This window comes from Camarhynchus parvulus, chromosome 3 (genome assembly GCF_901933205.1).
Source record: "Camarhynchus parvulus chromosome 3, STF_HiC, whole genome shotgun sequence".
Classification (NCBI taxonomy): Eukaryota; Metazoa; Chordata; class Aves; order Passeriformes; family Thraupidae; genus Camarhynchus; species Camarhynchus parvulus.
Window position 1 is genome coordinate 70299828 of NC_044573.1, and position 18337 is coordinate 70318164.

Here is an 18337-nt window from a genome sequence, read left to right on the forward strand (position 1 = left end):
TTTCTCCAGAGCTGGAAAATGATGTAATTTAATTGTCAAGTATGATCTTTGTTTTAAAATGTATTCTATTAAATCCTTCATTAATTTATTTTTTTTTTCGACTTACTCAATAACTACTTGGTATCAGTGTGCAAACTTATATTGAGTTACATTTATTTTTCTAGTTGCAATTGAATCTTCCTCTCCTCATCAACAGTAGGGAAAAGTCTACCATGAAGGTTGTAATTTGATAAAATCATGGTACTGAAGTCTGTATATGAGCTTTTACTGGTAACAGTGCGTCCCATAATCATTGGAGGTTTTTAAGAACAGGTTTGACAAAAGTCTGTCAGGAATGATTTAGGCATTCTGTAGTGTGCTCCTTCCTGGCAGAGCACGTTGACTTTTCCAGGTCCCTTCCAACCCTATTTTCTTTGGTAGCAAACTGCAGCATGATTTTACTTGAAATGGTTCTGTCACTCATCACAGATATTTTGGAAGAATTATTTAAAATAGAGAGGAGCTCTCATAATGAAAATGTGGCCTTACTGACTTACATCACCAGAACTTCCACTGTCTTCTTTCTAGGCAGTCTTTGACCCTTTAGATTTACCTTTAAACAGCTTGAAAAAAGGGAAATGAAAGTTTCTTACAAATATTATACAAATATAGTAGAATTCCAGTTAAAAGCTACTCTAATCATCATGGAGAGTAGTAACAGGGTCTTCAGGACAGGTGGCCAAATAATTGACTTCGCCTGGCTAATACTGTGCTGTTCTCTTCTTTAGCAGTGAAGCATCTTGGCCAGGATTATCACTTACATACCACTGCTGTTTTGACAGCTGTTTACGAATACTCCATATAATGAAAATGCTGACTAAATAGTGGATGAGAAATGATCATGAGGTCAAATACTGAATGATGAGATTCTAGATGTTACTGATTTAACAGAAAGAAAATCCTGTATATTCTAGTGTCTTTTTGAGGCCAGGGTAAGAAACTGTAAAGCTTATGGGGTGGAGACATTAATTGCATTCCCATTATTATAATTATATAGCTGAAAAGCTTTACTTTCTTATTTTGCAAATTTAATCTTGCCTGACACCTAATCTAATGTCTCGGCAGTTGCAAATTTGTACGCTACAATTTATACTGAGCCAAATTATTTTAAAAAGTTTGTTAAAATACTACTATCTAATTTGAACCCCAAACTTAAATAGCATCAGCATTTCTTATTTACATACTTCTTTGTTTTTATTCTTTCAATTTTGTTATGGTTAGGTTTGTAGTTAATTGATAGACAACTTAAGATGTTGAATGCTGTGTCCAAACTTCTGCATGGCATTGTTTTAAGCCTGATTTTTTGTATGTGTTAACTGTTGCAAATATTTTAGTACTGCTGAAGCTGTCCTGCAGGAAATGGATAATATTAACATCAGGAGGAACAGGCGATCTGGGGAAGTAGAACGGCTGCGGATGTGGACAGATACAGAATTCGTAAGTGCAGAGTTTCTGAGATCTTGGATAAAAGTCATATCAAGGCAGAGCATGTTTGTTTTTGCAAACACCATACATTTGTCTGTAGCTCTGTGTAAAGGTTTATGATTTTCTCAAGTGGATAACACTAAAAAAACATGACAAACTAAAATTCAGAACTAAATTAGTGGATATACACTACATTGTTTCCTTTATTGATAAATTCACTGTTGTGCTCTCCTGATGTGCTGTGGTGGTTCCTTGGTTTGAAGCATACTCTGGTAACCTGGAAGCAGCAGGACCAGGGACTATCATCTGCTTTTTTCACGAAAACTTGATACTGATGTTACTCTGTATTAGGTGGACTAGGTACTGTCTGAGAGATTTACTTTAGCATCTATTAAATGAGACTGCTTTTGTAGTCTACCTGTGGAGAGCTCTGCTGGAAAAACACTTGAGGACTAGAGATTGTGTGGAGCATTATTTACTACACTGGGACTAAGACTGAGTGACATGGAACACTACTGATAGAAGTGCATGTGAATTTTATTTCAGGAAAACATGGATATGTATTCTCGAGTGAAAAGAAGGAGGAAGTCACTGAGGAGAAATAGCTATGGGATTCAGAACCACCATGAAGTGTCCACAGAAGGGGAAGAAGAAGGTAGGGGTTGTAAAAAATAGTGGGGGCTTGTGCAAAATACTTATAGAACAAAGTCGTCCTTCCCATCAGATAGTAATATATTGCACTTCAGGAAGCCTGAAGTGCAAACAAAGCCTGAACAAAGCCTGGTTTCTAAATGTTTGTATAGTAAATTTCCTTCCTTCTGTTTTTCTTAATACTAAGTAATTGGAGCTTTCCTTCCATTCCCTGTAACAATCCTCTGGTGGAAATCAGGGTTTGATGAGTGTAGTCTACAACTATGTGTGTTCTAACTGACTTGGTGTTTCTCATGTGCTAAATGGCAATTACCAGAAAGAATTTGTAATAGTTAGGCCTGCATCCTTCCTTTGGGGTAAGGTATTAATTAAAGTCTCCTTTCCGTCCACTGACATTTTAGGAGGCTTGTAGGTGCACAGCTGTATTTGAAATTCTACTTTCCTTTAAAAATTTGAATGAAACTGGTCAATAGGTTCAAAAATTACCAGGAAAGAAGGGATTGTGCCTGACTTTGATTGCCTGATCAGCATCGTGCTTGGGCTCCTTAAAAAATCCTACTTAAACTTCAGACATCCATACAGGTTTCAGCATACTGCATCTCAATTTTTAATTAAAACTGCTGTGGAAGGTATGGTTTGTCCCAATGAATAAGAATGCAGTCCTAGTTCTGAGATCCATGGATGGAAGTTTTGATCCTGTTAACAGATGTACCTATATTGTGCCTTTATACACAAAGTATATAATGTGTATTTCTGTGTTCTTTGCTTTGTTTAAAAATGGTGCTGTGAATCATAAAGTTGTACTTATTTTCATGCTGTGTCAAATATTTGATTTATTGAGGCTCCTATGGGAAAAGAGACTAAAGGAATTATCCTTAATTTGAAGGACAGTTATTGAAGGAAAACCACAGTGGATAGAAGTGATATTTGAAGTATTTTACAACTAAAGCTGTTTCAACTACATTTATTTTTCTTTCTTTTGCCTTTCCAGAATCTTGTGTAAAAAACTAGAAGGAAGTTTGACAATGTGCTTTAGATTTATCATGACCTTCAAATTTCCACTGATTTGACAATTAGTGTTAATTAATAAATGGGCAGTAATTCTCAGTGACTATTAAAAAATTAATTTTTAGGATGAAGGTAGCTCTGACATGAAGTGGAATGTTCTGAATATATTTTTATCCCCCAACAGAGTCTCAGGAAGAAGATGGAGATATAGAAGTAGAGGAAGCTGAGGGGGAAGAAAATGATCGGCCATATAATCTCAGACAGAGAAAAACTGTTGAGAGATACCAGGCCCCTCCAATAGGTGAGGAACCTGACAGTGCTTGACCTGCAGGAGTACCATGGATGTGGGGAGGGAATAGTTGGATGGCTGTTTCTCACCCCTGACAGAGTAACAGGGATGCAGCACTGTGTGATTTCCACGCTGACCTGCTGTGGTTCACCATGTGGATGGGACTGCTGGGACACAGTCTGTCAGTTTGTCAGTGGTGGTGGCATTGCTGCCTCATTGAACGCTGCAAATACCACCCTGTGCTGGTCTCAGGGCTGGGGGCGGAACGGGGTTTAGGTCAAGAAATACTTGGCAGAAAGCAGTCTAATAAATTAGGTGATTCCATAGAAAAAATAGTTACGTTATGCCTGCTTCTCTTCTTGAGTGGTAAGCCTAATTCATAACTGTGCATAAATGGCATAGCAGCAGTTATCATGAGAAATCTCAGGTATTTCAGTGATCATATAGTCCAGCTGCCTAGCAGCTTCAGGGCTGACAAAAAGCATGTTATTCAGGGACAAGCTTGGGGCATCAACCACTTCTTTGGAAGCCTTTTGCAGTGTTGGACCACCCTCTCAGTAAAAAAATACTTCTTCCTGTTAAGTTTGAGTTTTCCCTGATGCAGCTTTGAACCATTTCTACAAGTCAGAGGATCACAGAGTATGATTTCTTTGATAGAGAACTGCTGTGGTTTATTTGTTCAGAGAAAATGAGACATCCCATATTATCAGCTCTGGAGAGGTTTCTGAATGGACTTTAATGTCCTGCAAATAAACTCAAAATGATAGTGCCCTGGTTGAATTACATTCTGTGCCATCACAGACACTGCTCTAGTAATTTGGGGAGGGTGAGGATGAAATTCCTGTGCCTGCATCAAGCCAAGTACAGTGATAGTGACAAAGGCCCCTGCCCAATTCTTTCTTTAATTTAAGCTTTTAGAGAAACAATGGTCACCTTATTGATGAAAATTGATAATCCAGCACTTCTGTGCTGCATTAAGATTAGTTTGTTATTCTTTTGTAATTAATGTTACAGTGCCAGCTCATCAAAAAAAGAGAGAAAATACGCTGTTTGATATTCACAGATCTCCTGCAAGAAGAAGCCATATCAGGTAAATGTCAGTCTTTTGGTGTGTAATTGTTTGCTTTCCTTTAGTACATTTTGGTAGCTTTTGATTTTCAAACCATTCTTGAGTTAGTTGCGCAGTTCATTCATGCATGTGAGTGGGTCTTGAATTGTATCCTGGATTCAGATCCTGATCAGCATCCAGACAGGGGTGTCATGGCACTGTCTAAACCTACTAGCTTTCTGCTACACAGAATGGAAACAGGTGTGCTACAAGTACTGGAAAGAATTCCACATGGCACACTGTAACTTTCTCTGTAAGGCCATATATTTAATATTTAAATCCAATGCATCAGTTTAACAAATATCCCCTTTCTGTTCTATAAAACTGAGCAAAGCAGGTTAATGTTTTTTGTTTTCTTTCTGTTCAAATTTCATGCAGGAATTTTCAACAATTTAATAAACTATTTAGCAAGCATAATTTTTGACTCTTATGTTTTGTGTCAAAGAAGTCTGGAATGTATCAAGTTGTCTTGGAAACTGTCGGTAGGCTTTATGTAACAAAACAGATGAGATTACAGCTTAAAACATTTTTTAAAAAATAAACTTACTCAAAGCTTCAGAAAGACAAATCTGTCCATGAACAGAATCCAAGTAAATGAACACTAGTCATAGCTGAAACTCTTGTCTTATTGCTCAATTTAATAGCATAGTGAAAATATATAAAGTAAAGTAATAGCTGAATCTTAGGATTCTAAAGTTTCTTTGTAATACAGATAAGAGTTGGTGGTTTGGTTTTTTCCCTTGAAGAGCATGACATTTTTTGGGTAATCTCTGGATTTGTACTTGTACTTACTTTTCATACGTGAAGAGTGTGAAAGTTATTATGCCTTTGGTTTTAGCCTGCTCATTACTTGGCCCTCATTTTATCCCTTCTTGTCATAAGACATCTTCCCAATTGCTTGATACTCTCTTTGATGTATTTTGAAATGTATCTCATTTTTGGTCATTGAGCAGTAAAATTGGCAAAAACCAGTTATCCATGTTATCCTTTGGCAAAAACCACTTAATTCAGTGCATTATCACGTTCATACAAATAATGCAGCTTACTATATTAACTTAAAATCCAAGACTTTTTACTAGTAACCAACTTCTTCATGCAAAAGTGCTGAATATTTCAACTGATATCAAACTCAACACCTTTTTATACAGAAGATTTAATGGACATTCTCTAATATTTCTGAAATACTCCCTCTTGTGAAATACTGTGATACTAAAATAAGAAATGGTTCATTCAGACTTTGGATAGTAATTTTACTTGGATTCAGATCAGACATGCAGGTGTTTTGAGAGCCTGTTCTGCTATTCAGAATTAATAACCTCCTAAAAAGAGATTATATACTTTGTGAAGTACGGATTTTTTTCAAAGATTATGTAAAGGAAGCATCACATTGAGTAAGGAGACTTTGGTATGTTTGTTATGTTAGAGGTGGCTAAAGTAGTTGGAAATTTTCTTAAGTACAATTGCAGCTTATTGACTGAATATTCAGATGACATTGCTGAGGTAGCATGGACTGGACCACACATTTTATGGGGCTCTGGTGTTCTAATAATATTCACATTGAATTCATGTAATCACTGTGGCAGTAAGAGCTGTTGTTTCCCTCTCCGATTATTTTGATACTTGATGAAGCTACAATTTGCATGCATCTCAAACCTGAACAATACTGTACTTGCCATTTCAATTTTATTTTTATAGAAGGACCAAAACATGCCATTCTACTGCAAAAAAGACTGAGTTTTCTGTTTGTTTTGCCACTTCAATAGGAGAAAGAAGCATGCCATTCACAGCAGTGATACAACCTCTTCAGATGAAGAACGTTTTGAAAGAAGAAAATCTAAAAGCATAGCCAGAGCAAGAAACAGGTATCAAAACATCCTTGGTCTTTAGAATGATTTTATTATTTATGAGAAAACAAGCAGAACTAGTCTGTAATGTTTTATGAGTTCTGCAGACTTTTGATTCTGTTGGTAATTACCTGCAGATAGTGGTTTAGGGTTAGTGGTTTAGGAGGAGTGATGGTTATATATTAATACAAGTTTTGGAGTCTTAGGAGTAGATAATTAATAATAGTGATAAAAAGATGGAAATATGGAGTAGCTGTTTGATTCAGTTGGGTTGTAAAAATCAGCTCCTCTTGGTTAAAATATCATTGGTGTAACTTGGTCCTAATTAATTCAGTTGTACTCCCAGCTCTTCCCTTGTCCTCTTGCGTAAGAGTTCATGCATGCTAAACACCTAATGCACGTTTTTTTGACCTTACATGTATTTAGCAGTAATCTAAAAGTGGAAGATCTATAAGTAAATTTGTTGACTCATACTAGGTAGGAAAATTCTGCAGGAAAAAAGTTCCCTCATCTTTCTTCCATCTCTTCCTGTCTGCCATGTTGTTCCCTTTCCATTGCAAGGAATTCAAGCAACGTACAACGACCAGAAGTGTAGTTCTGAGTGTAACCAGTCTCTTACTAGTACCTTTCTTCCTCCCTTTAACTGTGTGTTGGCCTGATGTAGTATCTGTGTATGAGCTTAAAGGAAGGAAATACTGTTTCTTCTGTGTTCAATCAAAATAATCTATCCATTACAGTTCTTCAGATTGAAATACGTGTATGGATGCATAAATGTTAAGGAACTTCCAGATATATAACCATAGTTACAACAAAAAAAGATTAGTTTTGTTTACCAGTCTGGGAAGGTTATCTCTTTATGTAGTAAAAGGCATTTAATCTCTTGTTTCTTCACCTCCAAGCAATGAAAACAGTATTTCTTTGGTGTTTGTTTATTGTGGAACAGGTGCCTGCCTCTAAACTTCAGAGCAGAAGACTTAGCTAGTGGAATCCTTCGGGAGCGTGTGAAAGTTGGGGCGAGTTTGGCTGATGTTGACCCAATGATTGTTGATAAATCGGTAGGTTTTGTTAGAGCTTTTTATCTTCCTTCCCTGAATTATACATAAGCAGAATTCTCCACTGCCTTTTATTGATGTTGAAGTAAGTTCATAAAAAAGCGCATTGATTTTTTTTTATTTTTAAATTTTATTTTATTGTTACCAAAGCTTTTTTCTACTTATTCCTTTGGACTACAAAGTATTTGCTCTGGGACTTAGGCTGGATCTCTGTAGATGTCCAGGCAGCCCTGGCACAGTTAACTTGCAAACCAGATAAGCCTCATGTGGGCAGCCAAAAGTTGACTTTCTCAACTGGCTTTTTCACACATTCAAAATTGAGGGAAATCTTGTTGATAAATGCAATATTTTTTCTAATTTGTTTTCAAATGTTTTATAAGTAAAGATGCTTTTGTGGAAAGCTGTTACAATAAACTTAATATGTTTTTTTTTTCCTAAGGTTTGTTTTGATAGTATAGGGGGATTGAGCCATCATATCCTTGCACTTAAGGAAATGGTAGTGTTTCCTCTTCTCTATCCAGAAATATTTGAACAATTCAAAATTCAGCCACCAAGGTAGGTGTATTTACTCTCACTGTTGTATTTTTTTAATTAAGCTCTGAGGAATTGAAAACTACATAGGAGGTTGATTCTTTCCCTGAAGTGTTTTACAGTTCAAATAGATTTACATGTTGCTACCCAACTTGTCTATCAGAATATGTAATAAGCAGGATGAAGAATTAAAAAAAACTAGTATATTTTTCTTGTGGGAGGAAGGTAAACTTTGCGATTTGGTTAAAGAAAGAATTCTCATGTCTTTAATTTAGTAGTACCTTGCCTTTTTTCCCCATTATGTTATTAAATATTTTATTAGATCAAGCAAAATGCTGATGTTTCTCTCAATAATAGTATACTGGGATTATAATATTTAATAATGAGGCATCTTGGTATGTGATTTAAATGGTGTTTAAGTCAATTGAAAGATTTGGGAGTATTTTTGTCACTTAATCACTTCATTGCAAAGAAGTAACAGATATTGATTAAGGTATTACTTAAAATCTAATACTTGAAGAGGTGGTATTTAACTAATGTAGAAGAATCCTTTGGAAACTTAATATGCCTTTGATTAATGTTCTTTACAAATGAAAGTTTTACTGATTTGAAAGCATAAAACAAACTTAGATTTTATGAAGTCATGTTAATACTACAACATTTTAATACAATACTACTACAAGATAATAATACAAGATCTTAAGTCATTCTTCTCCAGGCTCCCTGTCTTCATTATAAAATTTGACTTGGAGTTTTTCAGGAGACGTAAAATAAGTTTGTGACTGTGTTGATCCATTTATCTTCAGGGGCTGTTTATTCTATGGTCCTCCTGGAACAGGTAAAACCTTGGTAGCTAGAGCTCTAGCTAATGAATGCAGTCAAGGAGACAAAAAGGTGGCTTTCTTTATGAGGAAAGGAGCAGACTGTCTCAGTAAGTGGGTTGGTGAATCTGAACGTCAGCTTCGACTCCTTTTTGATCAGGTTAGAAGAAAATACATTTTTCTTGATATAATTTCTCTGTATGTTGTGTTTTGTCATTTAGGTAGCCAAAGGTATTTCCAATTCAAATTAATAACTGTAGTTTTTGTAAATTAAGTAGGATTTTACGAAATGGCATATTTTGATGAAAAGAGCAGCTGACAGTAGTTTTTCTTGCTCTGGAAACTCAGAGGAAGAAGTGTTTTGATTTGTTCATTAATGAGGCAAAGTAGTTTGGATAAAACTTGGGGAAAAAAAATCAGTCAGTGAGTTTGAGTTTGACTGACATGTTCAAGATAAATGCTACAGAGGGGAGTGCATGCTTGCCTGGTTGTGTGTCTATTTTAGTGTTCTTTTTTGGCTTAGAAGAGATTGGACAAACAGAGAGTCACACAAAGCAGTAAAGTAGTAGCTCAAAGAAAAGTAGTTGTCAGATAGAGCTGTCTAAACAAACAGATTATGAGCCGATAAGATCATGTTTTCTGAGTGTCAGGTGTGTGTTTGTCTTTAACCTGTCCAGCACACAGTAAAACTGGTACACTGGTGCCATCTTGCTTACTCAGAGTAGACTGCACTCTGCTTTGCTTTGAAACACTGCTGGAGTTTTCATTTCAGACTTTACACTTTCTAACAAGGATGTCTCAATATATGTGTTAGTTTAGCATGTTAATGCTTTCTAGTGAAACCAGTGTTCAATTTTGATGGATAAATTAGGAATTAACAGTGAATTCAATTTTTGTTTTGTTTATTGCATACCAGGCATACTTGATGAGACCCTCTATAATCTTTTTTGATGAAATAGATGGTTTGGCTCCAGTTCGTTCTAGCAGACAAGATCAGATTCACAGGTAATAGTTCTTCTATGCTGCCATTATCTTGGAATAGGGTACATTATCTTGCTAAACTCTTAAATGTAATTTTTTCTCATTTCACAGGAAACCTTTTTACTTTTTCTGAAGACCACTTATACTAGAAAGGACAGATTGGTTTTTTGGTGTTGAAAGTCATCTTTTCAGTCCTTCAGGCAAACTGTAATTTGCTGGGAATTGAATTGCAGTGACAATTACCCTTCAGCCACATTATTAACTACAAGATTTCCACAGCCATTCCTTGATTTGCTGTTTTGTGCTGTAAACAGATTGTCTGTTACCAGCCCAATAGAATAACCAGTTGAAAAAATGTTGTTCTAGGATAATGAATTGTAATGTTCTATCAATGAGCTGAACTCATCTGTGACTTTTATTCTTAATGGTGTGATGTACAAACATATCTTGTGTTGCTATCTTGTCGTCTTTTAGAACATTTCTTACAACAGTTTGCTGTTGGTTGAAATTTTTGTGGCTGCTTTTGATCTCAGCTTGTGATCTCAGTGCGCTGGATGGCAACACACTTGCACCTGTCATTCTATAGGTGGTGGTATTTATGTGTCCATGTCCCTCCACTCTGGTGAGAGAAATTTGGGGCCAGCAGACCAGGAGTCCAGTGGAACTGACAAGACTTGAAACTGTTATGCACTTGTTTGTAGCCTAGCTTTTTTCTTTTGAGTATATTATTGTTGCATTTGTAAATGCAGAAGTTCTTGCAGTGTTCCTAAAACTTTCTTATTCTGAAAACTTTCTTGTAGCTCTATAGTGTCTACTCTTCTTGCCCTCATGGATGGACTGGATAACAGAGGTGAAATAGTTGTAATTGGTGCTACAAACAGACTGGATTCTATAGATCCTGCACTCAGGAGACCTGGTCGCTTTGACAGGGAATTTCTTTTCAACTTGCCTGACAAGAAGGTAAAACCTGGAAAGGAGATTTATTAATAAACATCTGTAGTATACTAAACATTTGAACACCTGACAACCAAGCTTAGGAAATAAAAATACTCATTCTTGCTTGTAAGAATGTTTCATTTATGAAGACATTTTTAGTACAAACAGATTGTATACATGAAGTTGTATTGAGCTTCAGATCTTCAGGATATAGCTAAAACTAAACAGAGGTAAATTATTCACAATAAGCTGAATTGCTTATCTCAAAACTATGGATTTGTATAATGAACCTTAACTATCTGGGGCCTTGAAACTTACAGTAAGACAAAATAATTTTAAATCTTGTAGACTTCTAAGCATGTAAAAAATGTAGCTGCACAGTCAGGCATTACAATGCTGGCAACAGGAACATTTCAGTTTTTTTTCTAAATTTACATAAACTCAACCATAATACTTCATGAATTTATACCTAAAATTAATTGTGTTTTGTATATGGATGGATTTATTTAAATTCTATAGAACTTTTAGCTGAAATTCTTTTGGGATTCATGTGTATGTGCTGTGCTACTCAACCTGTTAATTGGTGAGGCCTTTGACAGTAGAACCTGTTACTCATAGGTGCAGTAATTAAAAATGGAATCATAAAACTATGATAATTCCTAATAGAACATGAGTTTTGTTCAGTTCATTTATAATAATGTTGATCAAACAGAAATTAAAATGTGTAACTGGTCGAAAAAAGTACTGCTTATATATGAAATTAAAAACAAGGGAAAAGCTTTGTCCTTTGGAGTGCTAAGACTATGGAGTGCTCAGTTCTATTTTATATGTCTCAGTTACATGCCAAAAGCAGGTAAAGTAACTATAGATTTACACAAATAAAGAATATTTTTTTATATGATAGGGATTTGACTTGCTGGTTTTTTAATCTAATTTTTTTTATTATTTTTTTAAATCAGGCACGAAAGCACATTTTGCAAATTCATACCAGGGATTGGAACCCCAAATTGTCAGATCCTTTCTTAGGAGAACTGGCTGAAAAATGTGTTGGTGAGTATTTTGTTGTTAGTATTTTTACTGTAGAGTCTTTCTCTTCTGTGTAAAACTTGGAAGGTATGTTAAATGTATCAAGATTTCCTTATTTCCGCCTTTCTAAACTTCTGTACTTTGAACAATACTCTTTTTGTAGTAACAAGTATGTTTCTGTCTTACTGAAACACAAAATGAGTAGCTAGTAGTCATTTGAAAATACAACCACGTTTCCTTTCTGTGAGATCACTGTCCTTATATAAGATGCATACCCTTAAAGAGAAGCAAAATGAAGTTGGAATTGGAATCTTTAGGTAGACTTCCCATTAAATTGGTAAATTACAAAAGAGATAGGCAGACTTGTTTTTTTTTTTCTCTGTCTACTTACTGAGAAAAAAGAATAGTACTTGTGTGTGGGGTTTTTGATTTTTGTTTGTTTTTTACTGACTGGCATGCTCTCCTCTGACATAAATCCAACAAACTAACCAGCCTTTCTAAAGATGAATTTTTTTTCCAGATTGCTAGCACAGAACAACCTCAAAGTGTAGACATAGGTAGGGGAGAAAAAAAGCACCGCAACATGAAAACATTAAATACACTTTTGGAGCTCACAAAGACCTGCTGTACTGAATGGAGGTTGGTTGTTCAAGATAAGCCTGCTGTTTAAATCTAATCAGAAACAAACCCAAATATTTGTATAGTGAATTTAACAGAGGAAATGACCCTAAAGCGCACACTACAATACCTTCTCAACAACTTGTCATGCAAAGATACATCCTCTGTAAGTCATCTGCTTGGACGAGCACTGAAGTTCTCAGACAAAGAACCGTCCAAATATCTGTGCTTTGGAATCCATCATCAGGGAATGTAAGAACTTTAAACTGAACATCAGCCCATTCAGTTAGCTGCAGTACATCCGAATTATCCTCTTCATCTGCAGGGACACCTCTCATGGAAGCAGCATCCCTCCGCTTTTGATGCACAAAGACCTCAACATCTTCTGGTGAGGAGAACACATAAAGTTTGCTGTCCAGCAAACTCCAGTTTAAGCTTTGCCGGGTATAACAGCACACAACAAACCCATTTCATGTAAATTCTGCTTGAATTGTGCAAAAGTGTGGTGCTGCTTAGTGGGAGAGAGGGGAATAGGTGGGAAAAAACCACAGATGTTTCTTTAAAAATTCAACATATTTTTTCATTGAGAACACAGTATTTTAAAATTTCAGACAATAGGGAAAGCCGCTTGTACATTTGACTGGAAGACATTCTTTGTGCTCCATAAAGCCTGTCAGTTCTGTGGAAGTCAGCTAACAAAAAGAAACACCCTTTTCTGTTTCCCTTGGCTTTCCTGCTCTCCAGCTACTGTACACTTGACAGTCTCCAGTCTGTATCTTGGAATTTAAGTGTTTCCATACATCCAAGATGAAAATCTTTGAAGTATTACAGAGTCTTTTCAAAACAGCTGAAGTAAGACTGGTCTCTCTTCTTCACCTTGAGAGTGCCTCATTGTTTCTGTATGTGAAATCTGCAACAAAGATTTGAACAGACTTTTCCAGATTCTTTGTGGCCATTACCAATGGGACTCATTGGCACACATATATGTCTGTGATGTGGTTTATACCAGTCTGATATTTCTCTTGTGCACAAGTTTTCTTTAAAAACAAACAAACAACCTTCCCCCCCAAAAAACAACGCCCCCTCTTCCCCAAGTAAAAGCTGCCTAGACTTGGCAGGCTTTTGGCACAGCATGGTTGATACCTCTCTCCAGTTCAGCGGACTTGGCAACACTTAACTCCAAGCTTTTAGATCCTAATGAAGAAAACTGCTGAAGTACTCCCAAAGCAAATGACTTTGGGGAAGCAGGTGTATGTGCAACTCAGAACTCCTTACGATCCAGGAGTGTAATTAGAAGGAAATTGGAAGGGAAAAGCCCCAGGACTTGCAAAAAATAGGTTATTTCCTGAGGACTGATTTTTGTCCCAGGTGTTATGGATTACAACCTTTTAGTGGATTTCTGTGTATGTGAGAATTAAAGACTCCACTTCCCTGAATGGCCTCATGACTGCAGTGTGTGTGAGACGAAGTGAAGCAGCTTGGGGAGAGCACAGCATTGCTCAGAAGACCGCACACTTCTTTCTGTCCTGTTCGTACTTTCAGTAAATACACATAATTACTATGTTTTTTCTCTTCACTGGAGATGGGTCCCAGATACTCTTAACTTTATAAATCCCATCTTATCTCTCGTGCTTATTCCCTTGTTTGGAATGGTAACTTTCTGTAGCTAGAGAGACTTACCTATAAACTCAGTCTTGCAGGAAACAAAACATACTAGCAACTGAAAAAGTGCTAATTCCTCCATCTGGCATTTTGCAGATGACTCTTTTTACAATGTAGTAAGGATTATTTAAATAGTGTTATTGAATAGAATTATAAAGAAACAAACTATTCTGCTGAAGATGCTTGTTAAAAATACTCTGTGCTTATTATTGCAGGAGTGTTTTGTGGCAAAATGATACCATTTAGATTTTTCATTCCCGTCCTCATGTAAAGATGGTGGGGAGATTTTGGCATTATCATTCCTGTGTTTCACAGTTCTTTAAAATAAACCTTGTAGTTATTTTTCATCTCTGTCATCTTGCTGAGTTGTTTGCTAACTCTCTTTCCCTTCAGTCATATTGAGAGTTTTGTAGGGAGTTGCACAACATGAAGTGGAGGAAGTGGTCAAAATTGTTCACCTAAATGCTTCACCCAGTTCAGTAGCACTTTGTTGTGGGGTTTAGGGTGGGTTTTAGGCAGAAGACATTTTAAAGATGGCACAATTTCTGCACAGTAGAGGTGGCTGGAAAATTTTGGTGATCAAAGTGCATTCTTTGGAAACCTACGGAGGAATCCACTTGTTTGCTGTCCTGCAGTTGTACTTCAGAAAGTTGTACTTCAGAAATGTTCAGCAGAGTTTAATGGTGCTGGGTAGAAGAAAATAGGCTACTTGACAGGAATCCTCATTTTGTTCTAAGTTGAGGTGTGCCGTTGGCAAATTGAACATCTTTCCTGAGATGCTTCAAAAATGGAAGAAAATGCACTGAACCCTGAGTTTATATTACAGCGTCAATTTGGGTAAAATCTGCATCAGGTTATTTATTGTTGGCATGATACATTTTATTTTGTTTTGACAATACTTCACTTATGTTTTTCTTCTGCTTAATCAGTGTGTATTTGCTTCTTAGCAATAAAAAGCTCTTTAATGTTTCTCAAGGTACAGGATTTTTGCAGTTTTCTTGTCACTGAAATGGATATACAGTATGCACAAGAGAGTCCCTCAAAAAGAGACACCAATTATTAGTCTTCAAATGTAATTGCTCCTGAGAAATGAGAGGTAGAAATGGAGACTAATTGTGTATCTGATCACCTGAGAATTTAATTTTAAAAATAGGCTACAGGCTATTATTTCCTAATTTTGCAATTCTTTGGAGATGTACAAGCGGTGATTAAAATGACTATTAGAAAGGGATGTTACAGCATTTGTTAATAGAAAAGTTGGGAAGGATCTGGATCCTGAGCTGCTGAATCTTTTCATAAAGATACTAAACTAGCTTCTGAGGTGACAGGCATTCAGGGTGCTGCCTATCTTCAATGCATCCTTGATTTGAGCTTTGGTTTAGTGCTTCCGTCACTCATTTTTTGTTTAATCTAGTGTGGTTTTTGGATGAGAAGTGGACCAATTTAAATGGGAACTTGATACCTGATACCTAAAGAACAATGCAAAATTCAGAACCCTGGTTTGGTTTCTCTGATGTACCAGTAGCTACTGTCTAATAGTTTCGTGTGGTTGGAGTGTGCCTGTATAGTTTTGATTCCATGTTAAATGGAAGTTAAAAAACCCTAAATACCATAACTTCAGTGCTGAAAACAATTAGTTGTCTATTGATTAATATAGTGGATATATCTGAACATATTTCAAATGTATTCTGTATTTATTTCAAGGTAGCTTGGGAATGTGAATTGCTACATATGTTTTAGGTAACAGTCATGGTGTGGACTCAACAAATTTATACAAGAGTAACTACTGACCTTTTTATAAAATTGCAAATCTTTGTTTAAAAATTGCAGGAATTATCCAATATTTATGGTGATTGTCCATCTGGGTTTATTTTTGTTTTTCTTTTTTTTTAAATTATTTTCACTTATATATAAGAAAGGTGCAGTTTGAAGTCTCATCCAATTTAAGTCACCTTTATAGCTGAAAAGTATGTATATTTTATTATTATCCCCCAAATTAATATGTCTGAAAGATGGAGATGGAAAAGTGTCTACAGTCCTCCATATTAATTGCTTCCTTTTTTATTTTTAAACAGTGTGTATGGAATCACCTTTGTTTTTATTGCTGTATGGATCTTGTAAAAATATATGTGCCAGGAGCACTGACGGAACATCAGAGGCTAAAGAGAGAAAAGCAAGGCAGGCCTCAGTTCTGCAACCTGGTGCTGCCAAAAGACCAGTCATAGAATCACAGAATGTTTTGGGTTGGGAGGGGCCTTAAAGCTCAGCTCATTCCAATCCCTTGCCATGGACGGTGACACCTTTTACTATCCCACTTTGGACAGCCAGTTCAAGTGCCTTATAGTAAAGAATTTCTTCCTAATATCCAATCTAAATGTGCCCTCCTTGGTTTTAATACAAAAATAGAGTAGAAAAAAGGCAAGTAATGTAAGACTTCCTGAGGAGGAGGAAGTCTGGTAAAACAACAGCTGAATGAGAATAGTTTTAACTAAAGAATTGATTAATTACCTTCTATAAACACTTCATTACAAACCCATGAACTTTTATATGGCACTACCTCAGTGCAACACATTTTCCTATAGTGACTCTAATTCTCTAAATTACTTTTCTCACTGGAATATTGTTCTACAGTTTTTAAAAGATGGAGCTGTGGTGCCTCAAAATACAGAGGCATATTAATGTGTCTTGCTGAGAGAGATGGAAAAACTTGAAATCTAATTTCTAGCTCTGGGGAAAACCCAGAGCTAGAGACTGCAAAAGACTCAGAGGTATTAAGTCTCTCTGTATTTCATAATTATCAGATCTATGTTTTTCACTAATGATGATTAAGCAATTATAGGTAGCCACCTGTAGATACTTATGAAGATAGGCTAAATTAAAATTTTAATGCATTTTAATTTCTACCTTTGGTTATATTAGTAAAGTTATGAAACTCTTAAAAGTCTGAAACATTTCTCTTCATAGTAGGAGTTAACATTTTCCCAGGAATTCAGAGTAATGCTTTTTATAACAAGAGATTCTATCTCTTCCCTATTCTGCTCATGAAACATTTTTCTTTATACTGCTCATTTTCTCAACTGTAAAAGTTTAAAGTTGGTGATGTTCAATGTAACAAAATTACTTTGCTATTAAAGATTATATTCATGTGGAGGTATTAAAGGAAAAAAGGAGGAGAGGAACTAGCCTGTTAAAATTGCACACATACGTTAGACAATATTAAGGGAAAAGAAAGAGCAATAACAGACCTATAACCCAGGACTGGAAATACACTATATACCAAATGATATAGTGAAAATGGAGGTAATTTCAACTTCCATGTGGAATTAATTTCTTGGTATATCTTATAAACAAGTCTAATTTCTTGATATACAACACTGTTATCAGATTATGACCCGATGCCTTTTGTTAGATGCTTTGTGGACCTTGACAAATAAATATTCCTGATTTGTTTTTAGTTGGATGCGTGTTTGCTGCAGGTGTGGCACAGCAGTGCTGCTTCACGGAAGGTGTTTGTGTTTCTGTGTGCACTAGGGTACTGTGGAGCCGACATAAAAGCACTTTGCACTGAGGCTGCCTTGATTGCCCTGAGACGTCGCTACCCCCAGATCTACATGAGCAGCCAGAAGCTGCAGCTGGACGTTTCCTCGGTGGTTCTGAGCGCGCAGGATTTCTACCACGCCATGCAGAACATCGTGCCGGCCTCCCAGCGTGCCGTCACCTCCTCGGGCCACGCGCTGTCCCCCGTCATCCGGCCGCTCCTGGAGCGCACCTTCAGCAAGCTCCTCGAGGTCTTGCACAAAGTGTTCCCCCATGCTGAGTTCAGCCAGGCTGACAAAAGTGAAGGTATGTGGGGTGGGTTTTTTTTGCAAATGCTGTTTCAATTTGCAAGGATTTCAGCTTCTCCGCCTAGCCTTAAGTCTGGTGTGTATTTCCTTCGGTGTTGTTAGGTTGTAAGTACTATTTGCTTGGATGTTGCATAATTATTTTTGCTGATTCCAAGTTGTAGAATCTAATGACCTGACCTATACAGAGCAAGATCCCATAGGTGTGAGGGCCATCCAGAAAAAGAACTCACAAGTCATTTGCAATTTAAATACAAGAAATGTTGGGCATAATTAAAGGTCAGAACAAAAAAAAAAAGGTGAGACAATGTTGCTGAGTGTCAACAATGGTTAGCTATCCCAAGTCCTTTGCTTGCTGGTGGTGCAGAAGCTTTGGGGTGCTCACAGCTCAGCATCTTAGTAACTGAGCCTATGTAATGGTCATGTGCCGATTTTAGAAGAAAGTCCTGAGTCTTCCATGTCCTTGAACTGGCCTGGTCCGCTCCTGATCCTCCAAGCTGATTC

The 18337-nt window shown here is 36.5% G+C and overlaps 1 protein-coding gene across 3 annotated transcripts in view; it reads left to right on the plus strand.

Annotated features, from left to right (window-relative positions):
• ATAD2B (ATPase family AAA domain containing 2B) overlaps nt 1–18337 on the plus strand; it is a 74687-nt gene that overhangs the window by 18935 nt on the left and 37415 nt on the right. For all 3 annotated transcript variants that reach the window (XM_030944357.1, XM_030944356.1, XM_030944355.1), the window contains exons 5-16: nt 1374–1476; nt 2011–2119; nt 3308–3424; nt 4427–4502; nt 6284–6382; nt 7308–7419; nt 7856–7971; nt 8754–8928; nt 9685–9773; nt 10550–10709; nt 11645–11735; nt 17523–17834. In XM_030944357.1, coding sequence (XP_030800217.1) covers nt 1374–1476; nt 2011–2119; nt 3308–3424; nt 4427–4502; nt 6284–6382; nt 7308–7419; nt 7856–7971; nt 8754–8928; nt 9685–9773; nt 10550–10709; nt 11645–11735; nt 17523–17834 — 1559 coding nt within the window. The remainder of the gene's footprint in view (nt 1–1373; nt 1477–2010; nt 2120–3307; nt 3425–4426; nt 4503–6283; nt 6383–7307; nt 7420–7855; nt 7972–8753; nt 8929–9684; nt 9774–10549; nt 10710–11644; nt 11736–17522; nt 17835–18337) is intronic.